The sequence below is a fragment of the Trachemys scripta genome, chromosome 1 (genome assembly GCF_013100865.1).
Source record: "Trachemys scripta elegans isolate TJP31775 chromosome 1, CAS_Tse_1.0, whole genome shotgun sequence".
In the NCBI taxonomy this organism is placed as follows: domain Eukaryota; kingdom Metazoa; phylum Chordata; order Testudines; family Emydidae; genus Trachemys; species Trachemys scripta.
In genome coordinates this window covers 83523618-83549981 of record NC_048298.1, presented here as the reverse complement: position 1 = coordinate 83549981, position 26364 = coordinate 83523618, and the positions used below count along the sequence as shown (strand labels likewise).

The 26364-nt window shown below is 40.5% G+C and overlaps 1 protein-coding gene across 1 annotated transcript in view; it reads left to right on the top strand.

Annotated features, from left to right (window-relative positions):
• Positions 1 to 26364, top strand: part of ANKS1B (ankyrin repeat and sterile alpha motif domain containing 1B) — a 757754-nt gene that overhangs the window by 278665 nt on the left and 452725 nt on the right. The window contains exons 9-10 of the mRNA XM_034778452.1: positions 15457 to 15622; positions 16831 to 16875. Of these exons, the coding sequence (XP_034634343.1) occupies positions 15457 to 15622; positions 16831 to 16875 (211 nt within the window). The remainder of the gene's footprint in view (positions 1 to 15456; positions 15623 to 16830; positions 16876 to 26364) is intronic.

The following is a 26364-nucleotide window of genomic DNA, read 5'->3' as shown; positions in this document are numbered from 1 at the left end:
GCCAGTGGTTGAACAGGAAAAGGTAATCTATGCCTTTTGCAGTGCCAATGATTTGGAGAGAGCCAACAGATCATACCAGCAATTGTTACTTCTGCATGGTGCCTCCAGTTGGGAAAGGTGTGTCAAAGAAAAAAAAGTGGACTGTGCATTATCCAAACATTCCATCAGCTATACACCCAGTAACCGACGGAGAAGGACTGCCGGTTCCTGATGCACCAGAATCATTCTCACTTGAGTCAGATGAGGAAGAGGAAGAGGATGAAACTTCTGGTCCTGAACCATCAATGTCACAGGACCCATATTTTCTCCCATCCTCCTCCTCTGAACCACACCTCATAACACAAGGTGAACTGAATGACCTTGTCAGGGATTTGGAACTACCCAAGAGTAAGGCAGAGCTGTTGGGCTCCAGACTACAGCAGTGGAATCTCCTGGCAGGTGATGTTAGGGTTTCCATGTTCCATGACCATCAAAAGGATCTTGTCCCATTCTTCTTCATGGAAGGTGATCTTGTAGCCTGCAACAACATCGATGGTGTGATGGCAGCCCTCAACATCGTTCACGATCCAGATGAGTGGAGACTGTTCATTGATTCATCAAAGACGAGTCTTAAAGCTGTTTTACTGCATAATGGCAATGTTTTGCCATCAATTCCAGTTGGTCATGCAGTCCATATGAAGGAAACCTATGACAACATGAAACAACTTTTGAGGTGCATAAACTATGACCAACATCAGTGGCAGCTTTGTGGCGATTTGAAGGTTGTTGCTCTCTTGCTTGGTCTGCAGACTGGATACACAAAGTACTGCTGTTTTCTATGTGAATGGGTTAGTCGTGCAAGAGATTCCCACTACATCAAGAAAGACTGGCCACTCCGACAGTCATTGGAGCCTGGGAGGAAAAGTGTTCAGCATCCACCACTTATTGAATCAAGGAAGATTTTGTTACCACCCTTACACATCAAGCTGGGTCTGATGAAGAACTTTGTCAAGGCCATTGACAAAACACAAGCAGCTTTCAAGTACCTCCATGGAAAATTTCCAAGGGTAAGTGAAACTAAAATAAAGGAAGGTGTCTTTGTTGGTCCTCAGATTTGTGAACTTCTTCGAGATGATGCATTTGACCGTGCACTGCATGGCAAGGAAAAGACGGCATGGAAAGCCTTCCAGTTAGTGGCAATAAATTTTCTTGGAAACAGCAAGGCAGACAACTACAGGTTGTTGGTGGAAAACCTCCTCAAGGCACACAAAAGCCTTGGTTGCAACATGTCACTAAAGAGACATTTTTTGCACTCTCATCTAGATTTTTTTCCATCCAACTGCGGAGCAGTGAGCGACGAGCACGGCAAGCGATTTCACCAGGACATTGCAACAATGGAGAAACGCTATCAGGGCAAATGGAGCCCATCAATGCTTGCAGACTATTTCTGGACAGTGACAAGAGATGCTCCATTTAATGAATACAAGAGAGACAAGCCAAGAAGCGCCGAGTAGACACTGACTAGGACTAAACTATGTACATAATAGTTTTTTGCCTTTTGTTTCATAATAAATTTTATTTATATAACCCTTTTGCTGATTTTTAAAGTGTTACATAAACAGGACAGGTGAAATGTTATCATGTAAAGCAACCATAAACACATGAAAAGACCTAGGTTTACAATTTATGATTAAAACTCTACTATCTACACAATATACATAGACATAAAATGTAAAAACTTAAATATCTTAGAAACAGTAGCCAATCAGTTCGTTTTAATTGACATATTTGAATTCAGCACATCAAAATACATAAGAAATAGCACATTTTATCTCTGAAGCAGATGACTTCTCAAAAATTGTAGACCAGTGTTAACAACAGTTATGGAAAGGTAGGTAACCATTTTCTTATTTAACTAGATACTGTTATGTCATATAGAACAAAGCTCACCCCAAAGTCCTTCCAGCGTTTTTCAGCAAAGTCTGTCTATGATCCTTTTTTCATGGGACAAAACACACTGCCAGCTTCTGCTCTAGGTAAAGGATACTGTATGTTTCTTTGTAACCCCAGTTATATCAAAACAGTGCTTTGATCTTTATTCATAAACTGCTGTCAGGGACCGAGGCATAGGCAGTCAGGCCACGTGGTTACTGCTGGGCTGGTGCCATTGAGTCAAGGGGTGATCACAAGGCAGTGGTTGGTTAGCAGGGGTCAGAGGAGTAGTGACAGCTGAAATCAGTAGGGAAGAGTCAGGATCAGTCAGGCTGAGGTTGGAGACCAAAGATCAGAAATAGCTACTAGGCTGGAGTCAGGAGATAAGAGTCAAGATCAAAGTTAGGCTCAAGTTAGAGATCAAAGATGAGAAAGTGCAATGGGGCCTGGAGCATCAGCAAGCCAGACATCTGCATGGTTGCCTCTCCAGTGTTAAATGGTAAGTATGGGCCAATCAGAGGGCCACAAGGGGTTGTTGCTTTGGCACCTTTTGGGTGGTACTTTCTGCAGCACCTAATCTCCAGAGTGCTCCCTGGGGGGTGTTTCTGCATGGCCTCCCAGAGGCGATGTGGGAATGTCATCTGTCCCAAGCTCCGCAGACTCAGGATTCTTACAAACAGACACGCTCCCTGTTGTGTGTGTTCCTTCCTGTAGATTTTGCAGTTTTGGTTAGCTGGTGGCTCAGTATGCATATAGACTTACATTGTGGGAGACACAATAGACACTAAGCAGACAGAGAGAAGCATTTACTACCCCCTGGCTGAACAGAACCTGTTCAAGGCATATCATCTCTGGTGTCCTGCCTTTAACTTCAAGGCTTTAAGAACATAATTTCCAGTATTGATGTATTACTACTTAAATATTATCCATACACACATTCCCCAATGATTATGATGACCAGTGGACTCCTGTTTCTTGGTAGAGAACTTACATGTCACTCTTTGGTGAATTATTGTGCAAATACTTGGCCCTGGGGATCCCATAAAACTCTATCCTTCCTTGTGCTCTCTGCCAGTTGGCACATATTGGTTACTGTGTCACACTATCCCATTCCTACAAGGATGTCTCAAGGCTAAGTGAACTATTTCCTTTAATCTTTGATTTTTATTATGTGTCATATGTAAAATATGGAGGCAACATTTAATTATGTTGAAGTCATATATCAAAATAGAGACTTATGCACGTGTTGGACTAGTCAATTTTCAAATGACACAGTATGCTATGGCCTTCAATGCCTAATAATCTAGAAGGAGTTGAAAGTAAGTGTTCATAAATTTAGAGTCCATAAATTATAAATAAGATATTATATGGTGACTCACGACATAATTATGTGAATTAACATTGTGTAGAAATTGTGAATGAGTTTTAATACCACATTTTTAGGAAGGCAGTATATCTACTATTACTTTCCTGGCAGTAATTCCTGATTCTACTATTTCCCATGTTCCATAAGAGACTAAAGAGGCTTCAACTGGCTTGACTTCTATAGGATAGGAGACAGAGAGTATAAAAAGCCTACCGCCAAATGAAAAGTCTTTCTTAATGTTAATTCAGACTAGAGGGTCCTTAACTTTCCACAGTTGGTGGTGGGTTTTGTTTTTAAGGTCACTTTTTAAGAGCACTTGACCTTACCCAGGGTCCTAATTCTGCAGCCCATAAGCATATAAAATTCGTATTATTAAAATGGGAGTTATGTGCCCATAAAGAATGCAGGAGAGTACAGTTTGCACTGAACATCTAAGCACAAAGGCATGACAAATATGGAATAATGAAGTCTTAACTCCAAATTTCCTACTTTGAGGATATTACCTGAGTTGTATAACATGATTTTTTGCATTTTTATGTGTTTAATTTGCCTTGGAAGGGTTTTATACAGAGTACTGTCAAGTGAACCTGTCCTAAACTTACATTTTAAAATATTTTATCTCCTGATAATGTTTACAGTATCAGCCCTCCAAAACAAGAGCTGCCATGTTTAATATCTCATTTTCACAGTGGCTGATCTATTACCATAGATTTAAGTGAAAAAATTTCACTCCTGTAATATACAATGAAAAAATAATGTTTTTAATGGATTTACTAACAATTTTGTCTTTCCACACCATTTTGTACTGTCAAAAAGGCAGTTTTCATAGATAAAAGCTGCATATTCTACTAAAGTTGCCAGGTGTGAATGATGCAAAAGTAAAAAATCCTTAAAAGTGGAACAACTCTGTTCTCTTTCCAGTTATCATTTTGCTTTGTACCCTCTTCCATGCATGTTATGAAGTTTTGAGCCCACTGGCTCACACAAATAGAAGCAACAGGTGAACCAGAAAGATAAGATAATTTTCACACATGTCCAAGAACTAAAAGCTGACATGGTATGTATGATTTTAGATAACTTTTAAGGATCAATCAAGAAGAAAATCAAGGAAAGTGTGGGCCCCTTACTGAATGAGGGAGGCAACCTAGTGACAGAGGATGTGGAAAAAGCTAACGTACTCAATGCTTTTTTTGCCTCTGTCTTCACAAACAAGGTCAGCTCCCAGACTACTGCACTGGGCAGCACAGCATGGGGAGGAGGTGACCAGCCCTCTTTGGAGAAAGAAGTGGTTCAAGACTATTTAGAAAAGCTGGACGAGCACAAGTCCCTGGGGCCGGATGCGCTGCATCCGAGGGTGCTAAAGGAGTTAGTGAATGTGATTGCAGAGCCATTGGCCATTATCTTTAAAAACTCATGGTAATCAGGGGAGGTCCCGGATGACTGGAAGAAGGCTAATGTAGTGCCCATCTTTAAAAAAGGGAAGGAGGAGGATCCGGGGAACTACAGGCCAGTCAGCCTAACCTCAGTCCCTGGAAAAATCATGGAGCAGGTCCTCAAGGAATCAATTCTGATGCACTTAGAGAGAGGAAAGTGATCAGGAGGATGGCATGGACTGCACTCTCAGCAAGTTTGCAGATGACACTAAATTGGGAGGAGTGGTAGATACGCTGGAGGGTAGGAATGGGATACAGAGGAACCTAGACAAATTAGAGGATTGGGCCAAAAGAAACCTGATGAGGTTCAAAAAGGACAAGTGCAGAGTCCTGCACTTAGGACGGAAGAATCCCATGCACTGCTACAGACTAGGGACTGAATGGCTAGGAAGCAGTTCTGCAGAAAAGGACCTAGGGGTTACAGTGGATGAGAAGCTGGATATGAGTCAACAGTGTGCCCTTGTTGCCAAGAAGGCTAACGGCATTTTGGGCTGTATAAGTAGGGGCATTGCCAGCAGATCGAGGGATCATTCCCCTCTATTCGGCATTGGTGAGGCCTCATCTGGAGTACTGTGTCCAGTTTTGGGCCCCACACTACAAGAAGCATGTGGAAAAATTGGAAAGAGTCCAGCAGAGGGCAACAAAAATGATTAGGGGGCTGGAGCACATGGCTTATGAGGAGAGGCTGAGGGAACTGGGATTTTTTAGACTGCAGAAGAGAAGAATGAAGGGTGATTTAATAGCTGCTTTCAACTACCTGAAAGGGGATTCCAAAGAGGATGGATGTAGACTGTTCTCAGTCGTACCAGCTGACAGAACAAGGAGTAATGGTCTCAAGTTGCAGTGGGGAGTTTTAGGTTGGATATTAGGAAAAACATTTTCACTAGGAGGGTGGTGAAACACTGGAATGGGTTATCTAGTGAGGTGGTGGAATCTCCTTCCTTAGAGGTTTTTACGGTCAGGCTTGACAAAGCCCTGGGTGGGATGATTTAGTTGGGGATTGGTCCTGCTTTGAGCAGGGGGGTTGCACTAGATGACCTCCTGAGGTCCCGTCCAACTCTGATATTCTATGATTCTGTTAATCTTGACAATATCTCTTTAATATGTCTTTAAAAAAACATAGATTTTTGATAGGATATTTAGACTATATATGCTTTCTAGAGTCATTTCACTAAAGGCAGGTTATTCAGTCCAATTAAAATGAGTTCTAGAAATAGCTAGAGAATTTTTAAATAGTGTTATGCATTTGATGTGCTAGGTTAAAACCAAACGTATTTCTGAATCTGTATTGATGTACAAAACTGTCTGCAATAGTAGCAGAGAACAATAAAATTGGTCTGCTTTTTTCCATAAATGAAGTAGATGGATAATATAAACTTCTGTTGTTATGTTATATTATCTGACAATGAGATTTTTGTCAACATGCAAGTGGGAAATAATATTTTTGTGATATTATGGGTTCAGCTTCATGGAAGAAACAGGAACTCCTGAGTTCTAATTCCCTTCTCCACCCACTGACTGATGATTGAAAAATTGAGCCTCTATGTGACTCAAAGGTGGTTTTTAATCCTGGATACCTCAGTTTTGGGGTGCCCAGTTTTAAACATCTAGAGCCTGATTTTTCAGAAGCCCTGAGTGCACTCATCATTCATTAGGAATCTCAGAAATTGAGGCCATGTTTGGAAATATGTGCCTTAATTTCTGTGTGTAATTCCATTTCTCTAAAATAGGGATAATGACATGTACTTCTCTATGGTGGTTTCCATTTTAAAAACATGCAGTATTTTTAATTTTTCCTATATTCAGAATAGGAAATATTGTGGTAAAGTAAGAAATAGCTTGGAGACATGTGTGAATTTGTGAATATTTGTAAAATGCTTTGAAGCCCTGAAAGCACTGTAAACAGACATGACAAAAACTGACTTTTCAGTGGTCAACAGCTATCACATACAGACCCAAGAAGATACCTAAGCAGATCCATGGTGGAGGACTAAAGATTATTATGAAAGCCTACCAAACCTTTGATCAAGTAGTCTGTAAAAGGAACAATTCTATTTCTGTGAAATGCTCAATTTTCACCAGTCTGACATAAAAACAGGTAGTTTGACCCAACAAGAAAGGTGCTACCTAACTTCAAACCACAGCAGATAATGGTCAATCCAAGACATGGATAAAATATTTTATTTCCTCAACTTCCAGTCCCAGTCCCATCCCTAACCCTAGAATATGAGTGTGGCCACCTAGGTGAGTGGTATTTGTGAAATTTTGAATTGACTTAGACTCATTGCCTACATGGATACTGATCACAACTAGCCTCAGAAGCTACAAGACCAAGACAATTGAGGAGCACCATCAGTTCATTTAGGGACTTTGCAGTGCATTGGGGTGACTTGTATACTATTACTCCCAGGAGTCACATACAAGATGGACAGTCTTTTGCAGTGGGAAGGCTCTCACTTAGCTGAAAATTGCCTGTCAATACTACCTCCATAATTATTCTGTTTTGTTTATACTGAACTGACTATCCAGATGTGCAGCAAGTTGCTGCATATCAGATCCTGCAATACTGTTCAAGCAGCTTTCAGTGATACATGTAAAGTTGAGGGCCCCTTAGTTAAATCAAAATTATGGAAACCTTATTCATCACTAATCTTTTGTTAATCCATGTGAATCAAATACTGGGATTCTGGTCTCCTGACACCTCAGCAGTTCCCAATAAAACTGAAATTAAGCCTATTAGGACATCACTGTCTTTAGGGGTTTTTTTCCTAGAGGATTGAAGATAATTTACTTACACAGTAATGTAAAGATCAGATATCGGCAGTCCTATTCTTCCCACACAGGTGTAAGTAACTCCAGTTGATTTCAACAAGGTCTACTCATCTCATGTGACAAGATAATAAACTTTCAATTAACTTCCCTTTTCTCCAGTTTGTCATCTGTGTTCGTAAAAGCAGTAATAAGTGCAGTGTCTAAGTTCAAACTGAGACAGTAGCTAAGGCTGGATTTGAGCCATAGTTGCTTCTGACTTTCAGTTCTTGAGCCAGATTTATATAAGTGTGTACAACTGCAGCAGCGATTTGGCTCTTTACCGCTAAGCAGAAGGTCACACAGTCAGCCTTCACATTGGTGTAATTCTAAGTAATGCCAACTCCAGAAGATGTTACCGCTGGCAATGATGATTATGTGATGAAGATGCTGTAACATCACACACCTAAATATAGTGCATATACTTTGAGGTAGTACTCCTGAAAATGGCATCATAATATGATAAATTGACAATAGAGTGAATACAAACAATTGAGCTTTAAAGAAGCAAAATGGGGGTGGTGGGGGAGGGAAATAAGCACAGTTAGAGATAAACATTTTGTGTACCATGCTTTGAATTTACTCTAGTGGATTTCAATTCTCAGATCTAGTCAAAGTGACTGGCATGCAGTAAATTGTATAGAGGAGGTAGGGTACTAGCTTTATAGATTAGTACAGGGACGGAGTTCCATCCATAAGGGCAGCATGGAAGAAAGCACAAAGGTGTTGGTGGTATATGTGGAGAAACTATCAGTGATGCCAGACTCAATTGCCAGAGTATATGGGCATATGGCCAACATGATAAGAGATAAGTGGATAAGTATATTATTTATGAGTATATTTTATGTATGTTATATTAACTGTGAGGGGCATGGTTGTAAAGGGTCTGGAAAGTGGAACAAGAAGCATGAACTGGAAACAGTAACGAAAAGAATAGTCAGTGAAGGCATTCAAAGAGAAGAGGTACTGTGTTTAGATCTAAAGTTATGAAAGGTTATCTTAGCAGGTGTACTTTGTATAGATTATAGGAAGTTATGTGGGTATGAAAGAGGCCAGAAAGGATGCCATAATACAACTAGGAAATAATGTCCTGAAGTGGTTTTTGAAGTGTGGACAGATAAAAGGTTGGATTTCAGAAAATTGTATGGAGGATGAAGTGGCAAGATTTGGATGCAATCTAGATGTACAGGAATTGGGAGGAATGAAAGATGACACTAGGTTATTAACCTGAATGATAGGGAAGATGTCAACAATGACAGAGAATGGAGTGAGCGAGTAGAGTTTTGACCATGTTAATTTTAAGAAGAGATGCTGAAGAGATTGGACAAAATGCACGCTTGGATGGTAGGAGACAGGTCAAGAGTGAAATGGTAGATTTGTGAATCATCATCAAGATGATAGCTGAAATTACGTGAGTGGATGAGATCACCAAAACAGAAGGTATAAAAGGGGAAGAAGGAGCCAAGGATTGAGTCCTTGGGACACACCAACAGGATGGAGCGGTGAGGCAGATCCACCAAAGGACACACTAACACCTTCTTGTGTCTAGGATTTGAAGGTGCAATGTTATCTAGCTCTGTCTACCACAGTAATGGGGTCAGCACCCACCTCTTGTGCATGCCCCCTTTTCTCTGGGGGATAGTGCCTGCAAACACAGTTCTTTTCACTGGGGGGGGGAGGGTACCCACCTCTCGTGGATGGCTCCTTTTCTCTCAGTTAGGTGTGAGCCTGCTTTTGGTTTTACATCAGGATGGCAGCTGCCTCTCGCAAAAACCGCCTGGGCCGCTGGTTCTCTTGGTTGGTCTTCGGCAGCTCAGCCCTCTGGCCACACACGCTGTCCCCCCTTCTGGAGTATACAGTCCCGAGTTCTTGTCACATCCCTGTTATGGGGCTGTAGCTCTTGGGCTTCTTCCCAGAGGCACTGCTTTCTTCAGACCTTCAGACACCCAGCCAGGCCCATCTTGGTACCCTCGTTTGGTCTGGCCAGGTTTTATGCTCAGTCCCCCAGGATCAGCTTCCTGCACTGACCTTTTGACGGCTCTGCTGCTATTCTATCCAGCCAGCCAGGCAGCTAGTCTTTGGCAGCCTTTGCTGGGCTCAGTTCTGTCTGGTCAGCTCTCTGAAGTGAGCTATCCGCAGTCCTGCTATTCATCTAGCCAGCCAGGCACCTGGTCCTCCCTCATCAAGCTCCACACAGCAACTGAAGGTTTCTGTTCTGCTGCTTGCCTTTTATCCAGCCCTTTTGGCCCCTTATTGGTCACTTCAGCAGCATCCGGACCTAGTCTACCCTGCCACAAGCACCTTTTGAATGTCTAGTCCAGATCAGGAAAGTTGTGCTTTAGCACATGCTAACCTAGTCAAGATAAACTATAGCAGGCAGCCTAGCCTTTAGCTCAACCAGCTTACCAAGTGTTCCTTGTTTACAGTCAGCCTTTAAAATGTGTCTGCATTTAAGCCATAATATCTTTTAAACCCTAGTTAAGGCAGGAGAATCAGGAGAAGATGGAGCCCTGAAACTCAAGGCTCTACAGTGTCAAGAGCAACAGAGGTTAGGTTTGTATGTTGATATGATCCTATGAAGCATTGTTTTCACAAGACCAGAATTTGGGCCATAATTTTCCAGTTGAGAGATTCTCTTAATGTAATATTTCATTGTTTTGTTCTTTTCTTTCAATAGCATATAGTGATGTAAATTAGATAGTCTATCTCCTTCTTCATGGCTTCCTAGCATTGCCTTTTTTATTTCTGTCTAGGAATCTATTCCCACATATCCAGGGCCAGCTCTAGCGTTTTTGCCGCCCCAAGCAGCAAAATAAATAAATAAATAAATAAAAAGTTGTGATCGGCGGCAGGTCCTTCGCTCCGAGAGGGAGTGACGGCCCCTCCGCCGAATTGCTGCCGAACGGCCGGACGTGCAGCCCCCCTCTTCATTGGCCTCCCCAGGCACCTGCTTGCTACGCTGGTGCCTGGAGCCGGCCCTGTACATATCTCAATCTTTTTTCCTGTTTCTGCTCTTCACCCATCTTGCGCTCTTGACCTAGATATGACACTTAAATCATGTAGTTGAAAAAAATGAAAGAGCTAATCAGTTGATGCTTAGAACCGTGCAAATTGTTTGGAGGTCTTCCAGTCAGGGGGACTGGTGTGCCCCTGGCATTCTTACAGCAAATGCAAGACAGGACACTGCTGTCATGACTAGGAGCACCAAAGGCCAAATATGGTTGCACAACTGCTGCACTGCACTCTTGCTAATGCTTTTCCCACTGGTTGCAATATTTTTCCTATTATGTTGTTTATACATGTTCATCCTCTCTACTACACTACTAACTACAACATGTTGCTAGCTCACATAGCTTACTTTAGAACTTTATGAAGTTCTTATTCAAAATTAGAACTAATTCTGACAACAGTTAGCTATTAAATAGCTGATATGCAGTTATGTATATAGCTTTTCTATCAAATCCTAGACAGCTCTGACATTTCAGATTAGTTTATAGAGATTCAAGATTGAATAATCTCTAACTGGTTAAAATTCAACCCAAATATAAGTGAGATTTTGATTCTGTGTATTAAAGATTACTCAATAGTAATGTGACTATCATTTTAATGGGATTTATTATGTGCATTTGTACATTTAGGAGGTATGTGGGACCAGTGTGGACCTACTACACACTAAAATTCCATGGGGGATGCGAGTGGGGAAAAGGGAAACAAAAGCTCCTAATACTTAAGATTACTGCACACAGCTTTCTATTTTAGAAATAAGTGAGGATTAAATGCTTGGTGCCTGAGACTTGAAAACAATTTTATGTGATTTGCTAACATCTAGCTATTTAAACTGTATGTAACTATGCAATTTCAAGAATGAACCTTGGCACATACAGAAAGGAACATATTACACCAACCATGAAGTCTTCCCATTGACCTCTTGTTTCAGCAGAAATTAATTTTATATTTGCCTTTTTATCTACATATTTATTGAGTTGAGGCTTAATTTTTTGAGTGAATTACTCATCTGATACTATTCCAGATGTCTTTGGATATTGGTTAAAGATGAATTTTTGCCTTTCCACATGGAACTTACACTGGCCTTTTATTGGCATTATTTATACTATTAGAATATTAGGGTGAGTTTACTTGTTGGTAACTCAGCTTCCACCAACTTCACTAGTAACCCTACCACTTTTAACAATTTTTGCCTGGCACTTTATAGCAATCTTACAACATGAGTTGCACATATTTGTCCTGAAAGCAGAATTTGCAAACTGGAAATGGACATCTTGGGCATCCCCGGGCACCTTAGGCATGGCCACTCTCCAAACAGTGCCAACAACTTTTAGAACAGTGTTGGTGCCTGTGGGCCCCCAGGTAGCTTGTGCTGCAATCCACTCTAGGCAGATGTGTCATCACCATGCGCCCTGCACCCTGTATTATGCCAGCAGCAGATGTCATGTACAAGGGCTAAATTGAGCTCTCCTATTGTATTTGGTTGCCATGGAAAATAAATTTGTGCTGTCTGTCATTGTAAAATACAGTCATAAGCACAAAGGGGCAAATCCTTCCCCAGAGGTCACGGGAAAGAAATCCTTTCCTTTTCTATTGAGTAGCAGCATCTGACAACCCTCTGTGAAGGAGCAGTGGCCACTGGATCTGCAATGCATCAGAACCATCCACACTAACCCCCTCCTCCTTCTTCCCTTGTGAGACTACTTGCAGGGAACCTCTGTGGAACAGAATGCCAGGGGATGCACACCCTTAGAATGGGCTCTCAAAATCTCCACCTTCCAGGAAAGTGGAACCACACGGGCTCGGTTGTCTCTGAGGACTGTACATCCCTGTGTGGGAGGGGAGACAGAGTACAAGCTTTATCTGAAAGTCAGGACAACAGTTATTTCTAAATTCAGAAGAAACCGTGTTGTTTGCATCCCTACACTAATTTGAAAGATTTCTTCTCTTCTGTCCATTCATTAATTTCATATACACAAAACAAAACAACAATAATCCATTAGGATGGGAGTTAGCATAGGTAGAAGAGGTATTCTGATTGAAAGAAAGGAAACACTTTACTAGTACATTGCTATCATTTCCATAAGAACATAAGAATGGCCATACTGGGGTCAGACCAAAGGCCCATCTAGCCCAGTATCCTGTCTTCCGACAGCAGCCAATGCCAGGTGCCCCAAAGGGAATGAACAGAACAGACAGTTACCAAGTGATCCATCCCTGCCACCCACTCTCAGTCTCTGGAAAACAGAGGCTAGGGACACCATCCCTGCCCATCTTGGCTAAAAGCTATTAATGGACCTATCCTCCATAAATTTATCTAGTTCTTTTTTTAACCCTGTTATAGTCCTGACCTTCACAACATCCTCTGGCAAAGAGTTCCACAGGTTGACTGTGCATTGTGTGAAGAAATACTCCCTTTTGTTTGTTTGAAACCTGCTGCCTATTTTCATTTGGTGACCCCTAGTTCTTGTGTAATGAGAAGGCATAAATAACACTTCCTTATTTACTTTCTTCAAACCAGTCATGATTTTATAGACCTCAATCATATCCCCATTTAGTTGTCTCTTTTCCAAGCTGAAAAGTTCCGGTCTTATTAATCTCTCCTCATACAGAAGCCATTCCATACCCCCTAATCATTTTTGTTTCCCTTTTCTGTACGTTTTCCAATTCTAATATACCTTTTTTTGAGATGGGGCGACCACATCTGCACACAGTATTCAAGATGTGGGTGTACCATGGATTGATATAGAGGCAATATGATATTTTCTGTCTTCTTATCTATCCTTTTCCTAATGATATCCAAGATTCTGTTCGCTTTTTTGAGTGGGTGTTTTCAGAGAACTATCCACAATGACTCCAAGGGCTCTTTTGTAAATAGCTAATTTAGACCAAATCATTTTATATGTAATGTTGGGATTATGTTTTCCAATGTGCATAACTTTGCATTTATCAACATTGAATTTCGCCTGCCATTTTGTTGCCCAGTCACCCAGTTTTCTAAGATACCTTTGTAACACTTTGCAGTCCCTTGTGCAAAATGCAGGATTTTGCAGGGTCCTGTGTGAGCCAAATCTAAGGCACCAATTCTGCAAAGACTTGTCTATATGCTATATTTTTCTCACCGTGAATAATCCCATTGTCCTCAACTGGACATTTTACCATATTTAAAGCTAAGAACATGTGTAAATCTTGGAAGGAGTGGTATCAAAAGCACCCTTTTTTATGTTCTTCATCTGGGGAATGAGACCATTCTGAGTTTAAAAAAATCATACTTGACAATTCAAGAGGCCCAAATGCAAAACTTGCCCAATTCTTTATTTATACAGTGCCCTAAAGTGCGTTAGGCACTATACAAAAATATAAACAAGGATGCTATCCCACAGAGCCTACACTCTGAATAGACAAACATACCGACAGGATGGAAGGGTAAAAGATGTAACCGTTTTTTTCTTCCCCATTCATTGTTTCCAGTAAGGTACTCACGCTGCTCTTGCCATGACGCTGGTGCTGGAGTCTCTGCCTCCCAGTAGGTTCAGAATTATAATTTGCTTTTGAACTTCCATACGTATCATGCAAAACTGAGTAAAGTAAAAACTGCAGAAAGTTCTAATAGTTTAAAGGGACAATCGATGCACAAATCTTCCACAGCAGAAATGGTCTGGTTATCTACAGCCATCTGTTTGCCTTGAGCTGGATGAAATATTTCTTAGTCTATGGGGAAATTGATATGCCATGACCTCCTCTGTGTGGCACATTCTTACATTGTTTGCTGGGAAGTACTTTGCTTATGTGTGACTCTTATGAACACATGGTGTTTTCTGGCCTGTTGCATAGTTTCTTGTCATATCAGATTTATACGGTGTCTAATTTCTACATGCATCCATATGGGTGACACAGAATAGCCAAACATTGTGTTCCTGTGAGAGATTGTCTTTGAATACTTTATCATATTTTGCTGGATTGCAACCACTAAATTAGAGAAATTCCTGTACCAGACTGCTATTTTCACTCATGTTCTGAACCAGCCAAGCCCTACTTAATTTAGTGGTTTTGAATACTGAGACCAATCTCATGATTTGGCAGAGTGAACATGTCATATCTTCTATCTGTTTGCTTCTTTCCAGCATTAGCAAATGTAGGAAGCTCATACTCCTAGAATTCATCACTAATATTTAAATATTAATTTAAGGCACAGCCTAACTCCCCTTGAAGTCCAATAAGAATCTTTTTATTGACTTCAGGGGGATTTGAATTGAGCCGGTAGCCTATAGATATCAAGGGATGCCTCCTATTTCTCAGGAAATCACAACCAGTAAGTATCCTCTTCTAATTGTTTCTGTTCACAAAAAAAACCACACATAAAAGAATAACCAAAGAGAGCCCTAGTGCCCATACCGCTAGCCATTCAGGATACTCAAAGGAAACTAACCTCTTCTGGGTTCTGCCATCAAACAATAGATCAAGTTATCCATGTGTTATATGTATAGTATAAACAAACTCACAAAATCCCTGAAAACAAAGAAATTCCATTTATTAACTCTATATAATTCTGTTTCTTTCACAAAATACACTTTTAAAATCTGATCAGGATGTATACCTGAATCAGAACTTAACAAAAAAGGTACAGTAAAAGCAACTGCATTAGAGCGCTTGCCATATGTCAAATGAAGAGTTAAAGAAATCCATACACAATCATCACAAATAATAAAAAAAATGTAATATTCAACAGTGAACTTTATTTATTGATTTATGATAGACTATAAGTAACCCCTTCTAGTCACTAAATTTAGGGTTTCAATAGGAAGTCATTTATTTAAACTGTTGAATTTTAAGTTATATTTTTGACAGAGTTATTGAACCATTTTCTTTTTTCCAGTTTTACTGCATCCACAAAGTCGCTTTTTATCATGTAGTTGCATTTCTACTTTTCAGGAGTCTTACCGAAAGAAAAGGAGCTATACACTGGAAGTAGTACCTTCTGCGTCTTTTGATGCTCATCCTTCAGAAAATGAAAACAACCTTTGTGATTTCATGGACATAGCAGTTACGAAGAAACCTTGTTCGTTAGAAATAGCAAGAGTACCTTCCTCAAGGACAGGTAAATCACCACTATTCTCTTATCTTATCACTGGTACAGTCAGATGATATGTATAATATTTCACTGTTGACTTATAATATTTTTCACTACTATAATGCCTTCCATCCAAGGATCTCAGGGTGATTTATACCATTAATGAACTTCTGTGAGGGATGCAAATATTATCCAAATTTTATAGAAGGAAAGCTGAGTCAAGGGTTAAATGACTTTCTAGATTCCCATGGGAAGTCTGTGGAAAAGCCAGGAATAGAAGCCAAATTTCTAGAGCAAATTTCCCAGTCATGTGCAGTAACCTCCTCACCATCCTATTTTTACCATGTACTTAACACAAATCTGTAATACAAACAACAAAATAAATTTAAAAGGTTCTGAATATCTAACTACTTAACAATTAACAAAATAACCACCAGAGAATAAAATTAAATAAAGTACCTTTGAATTAATATATATGTATACAAAATAAAAGCCCAAAGCTCCCATTTCATATAGATGCAGTGAATAAAAACTGAAAGAGACATGAAATGACAGTCTAAAATATTTTTAATCTGACAAATTACTATGTGGATTACACAGTTCTGAACAGCAGTGAGTTATGTTTACAAGATAATAATTATACTGAGTCATATGAATAATATTATAAACAAAGACTCTGTTTACATTTTCCAAAATTACATACTTCTCCCTGTTGCCCTTGTTTTGACTTTTCCCGTGTCACCACTTTGTACCCATTTATACCAGATTTGCAAGGTATAATCTTCTAACTACAAATAATTGGAATGAGAGCATGTTTTGACAAGTAAGAAACCACAACAGTATATGGAATTATCGGGAACAACACCATTGACTTTTTGATAATCATAATCTTGTTCATGAATCATGGTTTTGAAAATACTGTATGTATGAATGTCAGATTATTATGGGCTAGATCATGAGTTAATTATCTATTCTGAGCAAAGGGCAGCTCCTTCTTTTCCCTGTTGTTCCACTATGGATAAATAAGGCAAGAGTGATTGGAGCAAGTGGACTGGATCTTGGGGCTCCCACTTCCTAGCTGGGTGCCCTAACCTATAGTCTCACTCACTCACTCTCGTATTTATCCACTGTGGAACAGTCATCAGGCCAGAGAGAGAGAGAGAACGACTGTCATTCAGTGGGGACACAGGGTCCAGTCCCCATGCTCCAATCACTCTTTTGTTGTTTGTCCACAGCAGTACAACTTCAACAGGAGAGATGGAGGGCGCCCCACACCCCAGGTGAGTTCTCTAACCACTAGGCTAAAATTGGACACCTCTTCCTTCACTATTCTGTGTGGAGTGAGGCAGGTGTCTAACTTATTTGTATAAGAAACAACTTGGGTGCCTAAACCTACGGACTCTGGGCGGTTGGCTTCCAATTATGGATTGCTAAGCAGAGATAGGCATCTCACTGCAATCCAGATGTAGGTGCCTAACTCCAAGAGAGTGGTGGGATTTAGCATACATCTTTGTTGTCACCATCTCCCATTGGCTAGCTTAGGTGGCTTAGCGCCTAGTGTGCTGGCTTTTGTGAATCTCATTGTTAGGTGCCTATCTCTCCCCCATTCATTGTACAGGGAGCCTAACTTGGCTTTGTGGATCACAGTGTTCTTCCTGTGATTTTCTAGGTGCCTAAAACTTACACAGATAAATGATCAGCATTGCAAGATCTAAGTCCTTTCATAGATCCCACCTTCTGTTCTGTTCCTGACTCTGCAACAGGCTTGCTGAATGACTTAACCTCTCTTTGACACACCTTTCCCACATCTGAAATTAAGATAATACTTACCTTTCTCACAGCAATGTTCTGAGGCATTCATTAATTTTTCCAAGGATAATTTTGCAACTTTGGATTGAGGGGAAGTTCTATACTAAACAAAGTTTAAAAAAAGAATTCTTTCAGGCAATTTTTTTTGTTAGGTAGAATGCAAATTGGGACTTGAATTGCCTTTCTCATAACGGATCAGAAAGGTTAATTTGACCCACCTACTTTGACTTTTTTCCTGAGTAAGACCTGGATTGCCTGTACTAGACACTTTTATTAGGCATTTTAATTTACTTATTGTCTATCTTTAAAAAGATCCATGTATGTGACATAATTAACCTTGTGAAATCCTAAAATCATAATAGTTAATAAGGCAGACATTAATATTCTCCTTCTGATCTTAAGGCTGTATCAACATCCATTGAAAAGGTGTAAAAGTCTAATGAATCTCTAAGAGGCCTCAGGCACTGGATAATTGTGTTGCTAAAATACAACACACCTGCAGTGATGTAGAGTTTGCCCATTTTACATAAAAATCAATTAACTGGTGTCTAAAATACCAGTAAAAGATGTTAACTGCATTGGGTGAGAAAATGTAAATATGCTAAGTTCTGCTAGTATGCTAAATGCTGTGTTACACACTTCCAAAAGTCCACACTGTAAAATCTCAAGACTATTTAGCCCAATAGCAACATTTTATCCTGTGACAGTGGGCTTTGAGGATTTGTCAATTTATATTTCATAGCAGTGGGAAGTTGAGTTGGGCCATTTGATTTAAAGTTGGGGATTTTTTTTTTAAAAAGGTCACACCCAAACTCTGTGTTCTGCAGTAATGAAGATTGGGTCTGGTCTAGTCTCAAAAGGATTACTGTTTATAATTTTAGTTAGGGTGTGATTTTTTTTAAACAAAATAGTTATATCAGGAAAAAACCTAGTGTAGGTGCAGTTAACTGATAAAAAGGTGACATATACTAGTATATTCCTATACTATATATACTAGTATATAGTGTGTGTGTGTGTATGTGTGTGTATATATACATATATACACACTAGTATACTATATATTATATACACCTTCATACAAAATCTAGTTGCATCCACCCTAAGGTCAGTTGTACCATGTTAACTATACCAGAATAGTTAAAATGTTACAGGCTTTCTAATATAAACAAGCCCTGGGTGTATGCAGCAGAGAGGTGCCATCTGCGCTAGATTGCTGAGCATTTGAAAGACTACTATTTATCGTTGTTAAAGCATTTTTGTATCCATATTAGTCTATCTCTTAGGACTCTCCCATACCGTACTGCAGGTGATTGGAGAAAACTGGTTTTGAAGGTAGAGATGGCTGCCCTGGGTCATGGGACGGCTTGATGGGCTTGTTGAGTGATGGAGACATGCATCTCTCTCTGAATCCTACATCGGGGATGACTCTGAGAAAGGGATGTCAGAGCAGCGACCTGCTGCTTAGATACATAAGATCTTTCTTTTTTTCTCTGTAATTATTGCTGAGAATGTCATATCTAGTTTATGAGAAGTGTACATCTAGGTATGTTAAAAACAGTTTATTTTGATTTAGTTCACTATTTCTGCTTTTAATAATTCTTGGTTTGGGTAAGATCAGTTTGGGTAATTTCATGTAGTCCATCCTTGGAGAAAAGAGAACCTTATAACCTCCTAAGGAGAGGTGCTGAAGAGGGAAGAGTTTCTGGAAGTTACATCCTCCCTTTCAGTTTCAGTAGGAGACAAAGATGCCTGTTCGCAGTGCATTGTGCTGCTGGTAGGCTGCAGAAAGGAAATACAAGGAGAGAGGTTGAAGGATTAAGCAGGAAATGAAAGTTGGTGGTGGTACTGGTCACATACCCCAAAATGTGTTTTGGGAAGAACTTTCTGTTTGTTGGTCCTGATAGACTCACAAGAATTTTGTAACTATATTTTAGAATTGTCTTTAGATGGCAATAGCTTGCATTAATGCAATTAATGAGCCATTAATGATACAAGGTAATGAGGTAACTACAACCAAGTAAATTTTTTGCTTATTTCTCATCTGTTCATAATCCACATTAGAGAGACTCCAACAAAAAAGCTTATGATCCATTGCTTTTAATGGATTATTAAAATATGGTAGGCCTGCTCAGGTGTAGCTATCTACCACATCAATAGTTCTAGTTGACTCTAATATCTGTAGATGATGTCTTCCTCAGGCTGTTCAGTAAAAGTGAATCTGGGATGGGTTGAGAGCTAGCAGTGTATCTAGTCACCTGTCTGCTATTTGTTCCTATGCTCATTGCACGATACTGTGCTCACATAACTCTGTTGTGATCTGGAAATAGCTGCTTAGAGACCTGGATAAAAAGCAGGGCCGGCCCTAGTGTTTTTGCCGCCCCAAGCAGGAAAAAAAAAAAAAAGCCGTGATCGCAAGTGGCGGCAGCTCTACCGCCGCTTCATTCTACGGCGGCAATTAGGCGGCAAGTCCTTCAATCCGAGAGGAAGTGATGGCCCTGCCGCCGAACGGCCGGACGTGCTGCCCCCCTCTTCATTGGCCGCCCCAGGCACCTGTTTGCTAGGCTGGTGCCTGGAGCCGGCCCTAATAAAAAGATAACCTAACAGCATTAACTTTGTTATCCAAATTAAAATACTAAGCTCCTATATGGTTGCCAGAATCATTAAATAAACAGTGCCCTGACAAATAGTGCCATGTATTGGTCAGACTGCCAACTGTCCTAGTATCCTCAGGATCAAATCCTCACAGTATCTGTCTTGAATATTTGAACTTTGTAATCCTCTGAATGGAGACCTAGATAGGAAATACACATTATTAAAATATTAAGGAACTGATATCTACACTAGGTGGTAGAAAAAGGGAACCTGAAACAGGTGATGCAAAAAGCAATTCTCAGAATTCTCAGTGATCATAGAAGGAATAGCACATTGCCAGAGATACAAATGACCCCCATCCCATATGTTCTGTTTTAGAGAACCTATGGTAAAGTGGACACTCTTAATCACCCATGCCAGGCCATTATGAAACAGCGATCATTCAGAAGTGTCATGCACTAATCTGGTTAGTAGCTCACTCCTCCAAAATGCTCCAAAGAGATTAGCTACAAATACAGCACCAAAAAGCACTTTGTTCAATTTGAACTTTCTAAATCAGTGATAGCAAGACATACAGAACTTGAGTAGATGAGCTGCTGTGTATTGCGACTCTCAACCATGGACACTGGCTGACCTTCCCTCCAGGGGTCAGGAAAATCCACCATGATTGCATAGACATAAAAGCCAAGTTTGGCTATGATAGGTGAAAAAATGATAATCCCCGATCAACCACCTAGTGTATCAGCTGGTCCAAACCTACCTTGGAATGAAATTGCAGAAAAACTAATTTGACTTCCAGGTTTCTGAAGCAACTGATTCCTTCAGGAAACTTTTAGCCAGTATGTGCCAATACTCCACAGATGTGGCAACACTGCTGAGAGTAGGTCAGCCAATATCAACTCTGAAAACCTGTCCACCTGGAAATTGTAGAAAGCATTAGCACTGCTATTACCATGCCACATCTTGATAAGAACAGTAGGTTTAACATGTCTAACTCCATTTACCACACAAGTTGTCACCAACCTTTTATCGGTCAACCAATTGCTTAATAATTGTGTGAACAATATCCTACTTCTCCATCCATAGGCGCTGACATTTATTTTTCACGGGGGGAGCTCCACCCCTGCTTTGCCCGAGACCCTGCCCCCACTCCACCCCTTCCCCCAAGACCCCACCATTGCTCTGCCTCTTCCCGCCCCCACTCCTCCCCCTACTTGCTGCTCTCCACCCTTCCTCAAACCCCTCCCACAGCTGCCAAACAGCTTTTTGGCGGTGCTGCTGATCAGCTATGGGTGGTGGGTGCTGAGCACCCACTATTTTTTTCCCCTGGGTGCTCTAACCATGCAGCATCCATGGAGTCAGTGTCCATGTGCAGAATAGTTTGTCTTTTGCACAGTTAAACCCCTTACATGATCACTACTATCAGAATTGGAAAGAACTCCTAAGAGCATGTCAGTAACCACTGCATCTTTCCAAAACAACAAGAAAAATGATATAGCTCAGAATACTATGCACTTTGGAAGCACATGCCAAAACCTAGGCTTGTGTGCTGGTTCAGACTGAGAGTTTCCCATTTGACCCAACTGCAGTGTCAAACAGTATATAGACTCATAGGCTCATAGACTCTAAGGTCAGAAGGGACCATTATGATCATCTAGTCTGACCTCCCGCATGATGCGGGCCACAAAACCTGACCCACCCACTCCTGGAAGAATTCTCTCCCTTGACTTAGCTGTTGAACTCCCCAAATCATTATTTAAAGACTTCAAGTCGCTCAAAATCCTCCAGCAAGGGACCCCTGCCCCATGCTGCGGAGGAAGGCGAAAAACCTCCAGGGCCTCTGCCAATCTACCCTGGAGGAAAATTCCTTCCCGACCCCAAATATGGCGATCAGCTGAACCCCGAGCATGCGGGCAAGATTCTCCAGCCAGACCTTCTGGAAAAGTTCTCTGTAGTAACTTTTAATATTCCATCATTGACCATTGTTATTGACCTATTGACTAAAATCACTGTATCCCATCAAACCATCCCCTCCATAAACTTATCAAGCTTGATCTTAAATCCAAAGAGGTCTTTCACCCCCACTGTTTCCCTCGGAAGGCTGTTCCAAAACTTCACCCCTCTGATGGTTAGAAACCTTCGTCTAATTTCAAGCCAAAACTTCCCGATGGCCAGTTTATATCCATTTGTTCTCGTGTCCACATTAGTACTGAGCTGAAATAATTCCTCTCCCTCCCTGATATTTATCCCTCTGATATATTTAAAGAGAGCAATCATATCCCCCCTCAGCCTTCTTTTGGTTAAGGTAAACAAACCGAGCTCCTCGAGTCTCCTTTCATACGACAGATTTTCCATTCCTCGGATCATCCTAGTGGCCCTTCTCTGTACCCGTTCCAGTTTGATTTCATCCTTTTTAAACATGGGAGACCAGAACTGTACACAGTACTCCAAATGAGGTCTCACCAGTGCCTTGTATAACGGAACCAGCACCTCCTTATCCCTACTAGAAATACCTCGCCTAATGCATCCCAAGGCCGCATTAGCTTTTTTCATGGCCATGTCACATTGCTGACTCATAGTCATCCTGCGATCAACCAGGACTCCGAGGTCCTTCTCCTCTTCCATTACTTCCAACCGATGCGTCCCTAGCTTATAACTAAAATTCTTGTTAGTTATCCCTAAATGCATAACCTTACACTTCTCACTATTAAATTTCATCTTATTACTATTACTCCAGTTTACAAGGTCATCCAAATCTCCCTGCAGGATATCCCGATCCTTCTCCGAATTGGCAATACTTCCCAACTTTGTGTCATCCGCAAACTTTATCAGCCCAATCTTACATTTGGTTCCGAGGTCAGTAATGAATAGATTAAATAAAATCGGACCCAAAACCAAACCTTGAGGAACTCCACTGGTAACCTCCCTCCAACCTGACAGTTCACCTTTTAGTACGACCGACCCGCTGCAGTCTCCCCTTTAACCAGTTCCTTATCCACCTCTGGATTTTCATATTGATCCCCATCTTTTCCAATTTAACCAATAATTCCTCATACGGTACCATATCAAACGCTTTACTGAAATCGAGGTATATTAGATCCACCGCATTTCCTTTATCTAAGAAATCTGTTACTTTCTCAAAGAAGGAGATCAGGTTGGTTTGGCACGATCTACCTTTCGTAAAACCGTGTTGTAATTTGTCCCAATTGGCATTGACCTCAAGGTCCTTAACTACTTTCTCCTTCAAATTTTTTTCCAAGACCTGGCATATTACAGATGTTAGACTAACAGGCCTGTAGTTACCCGGGTCACTTTTTTTCCCCTTCTTGAAAATAGGAACCACATTAGCTATTCTCCAGTCAAACGGTACCACCCCCGAGTCTATGGATTCATTAAAGATTATCGCTAACGGGCTTGCAATTTCCCGCGCCAGTTCTTTTAATATTCTCGGATGAAGATCATCCGGTCCGCCCGATTTAGTCCCGTTAAACTGTTTGAGTTTGGCTTCTACCTCGGATACGGTAATGTCAATCCCCACTCCTTTATTCCTATCCATCTCGCTTCTACTATTCCTAGGCCTTTCATTAGCCTCATTAAATACCGATGCAAAATATTCATTTAGATATTGTGCCATGCCTAGATTATCCCTAATCTCCACTCCATCTACAGTCTTAATCGGTCCCACTTATTCTTTCTTTGTTTTCTTCCTATTTATATGGCTATAAAAGCTCTTACTATTGGTTTTAATTCCCCTCGCAAGGTCCAACTCTACTCGGCTTTTGGCTTTTCTCACTCCATCTCTACATGCTCTGACCTCAATAAGGTAGGTTTCTTTGCTGATCCCCCCCCCCTTCCACTCCCTGTATGCTTTTTGTTTTTTCTTAATGATCCCTCTGAGATGCTTGTTCATCCAGCTAGGTCTAAATCTCCTGCCTACGAACCATTTTCCCTTTCTCGGGATACAGGCCTCCGACAGCTCCTGCAACTTCAACTTGAAATAATCCCTTCCGCCTTTAGATTCCTAAATATGTTAGTCCAATCCACTTCCCTAACCAGTCCCCTTAATTTATTAAAGTTAGCCCTTTTGAAATCGTAAACCTTAGTCTCCGATTTAATTCTGTTAATCTTTCCATTTAGTTTAAACTGAATTAGCTCATGATCACTCGAGCCAAGGTTGTCCCCTACAACCATTTCCTCAACTAGGTCCTCACTACTCACCAGCACCAAATCTAAAATGGCATCCCCCCTCATCAGTTCAGCAACTACTTGATGAAGGAATTCATTAGCTATTACGTCTAGGAAAATCTGAGCCCTATTATTGTTACTAGCATTTGTTCCCCAATCTATATCCAGGAAGTTAAAGTAAATAGTACCATTTCTCAGATTGCTCAGTGCCTAGCCATAAGCAGCACCTTTTGAAAGTGGAACCCAGGCAAGACTGAGGTGGAGCAGGGGGGAAAGGAGTGCTCCAAAGAACTTGCCATTTCTGCAACATTCCTCGCCCACTCCATCCCCCGAAGGCACCTGCCTTCATATTGTTCAGTTGGTCTGCAGCCTTGGGGTCTGCAGAATAAGTGCTTCTGGATATCCCAGTAGCCATGGCAGCAAAACACTCACTTTCATTTGTGACTGACCAGAAGGCCGCACCTCATCCACTGAACTGCCATGATGCACTATTACATGAACTATTTTTCTGGGAGTAGGTAGAGCTACTATACCTCCCATAACACCTTGAGCTTCTATGCTTCTCCTTGCACGTGGACTGAAAGTGATGGTCTTAGTTAAAGGCCTAGCAAATGAATTTAACTTTAATGACTACAGGATGGCTGAGGGACAAAAACACACTATATCTACAGAAACACAAGGCATTACCCACTCTGTCCATGTCTGTGGATACTGCAGATGTAAAGATATAGATGGGTCATTTGTGGCTCCAAGCCTAAATTCAGCATCAGAGCACACCCAAAATCTTCTTTTCTCTTCTTTTTGTGTTCCATGTGTATTCATTTCAAGCATAGTCTCTGTAGAAGTCAGGGAGATAATATCCATGCATTATTCCCCACCACTACCATATTTTAATTCTTTTTCTCTTAAGCAGATGGAATCCAAGATGGCTTATGAGACCCACATATGCTTTTATCTGATCTTGATTAGCCCTTTGAGCAGTTTCTGAGCTCTGTAGAGAGTATTTTGGTCTTAACAAAGAATCTCACAATTTACTTGTCCTCAGAGGTTAATTTATAAAGAGCTATGCTCTGCATTCAGAGCTCCAAAATATAAATCATCAGCAGAACACAATGTAATAGATTCCATACTAAACTCCGCCTAACTGGGTGACAACGATGGCACACTTCATTTTTGATCATGCTCACTACCATAATATAGAGTGCACATTTCCATATAAAAATATCCTAGATTAATGCACCGGAATTTGTTTGCAAGGAGAACTTCTAAAAATTCACACTAAATGCTAGTGACGTTTGGTGGAGGTTGGGGATTTTTCCCATGAAGTAGCACTGTTTCTAAGCACCTATTCTCCAATAATATAACAGGTTTTCTGAATGTTCCCAAAATGATGCCTCAAGGACCTTTACTGGTCAGATATTCCCTTGAGTATATAATTTTTCTCCTTTTAAGAATTTGCTGACATTTGCTGAAATTGTTTTTCTTTTATTTTCTCTCACATTACCTTCTCTTATTTATGGGAGGCAGAACATCCTAGGGTTGCAATTTCTCTTCACTAATCATCTGAAATCATCCCCATTTATTTTGAATCATTTTTTTCAGTGCAAATACAGATTTTGTAATGTATTCTCCTATTTAATTTACAATGGTTTGTCCCTGGAATGAGTAGTATTGACTTTTCTGTGTACTTCTCAAGTTCTATAAAATCTCATAGTAGTGAGTAGTAGACAAGAACTGAATACAGATATACTTAATATTGTTCAAATACAGTAGAATCATAATGTAACTTTCACCTTGCTGTCTTCTCACATGCTGTTTACTTAAATTAGCGGAGCATTTAGAGGAATACTGGCAAATGCTAATTTTCTTTGTCTTCTTGCATTATTTTTTTAATTTTAAATGGTAAGTATTCTTATTCTGCTTTATTCCTACAATACAATTAAATGTCACTAATCATATTAACCAGCTTTTATTTGATCTAAATGAGCATCCTTGCTATTGGGCTTGCAATTTCATCTGCCAGTTCCTTTAATATTCTTGGATGGAGATTATCCAGCTCCGCCCCGATTTAGTCCCATTAAGATGTTTGAGTTTGACATCAACCTCAGATGTGGTAATTTCAACTTCCATATCCTCGTTCCCATTAGCCCTGCCACTACCCCTAAACTCTTCATAATCCTTAT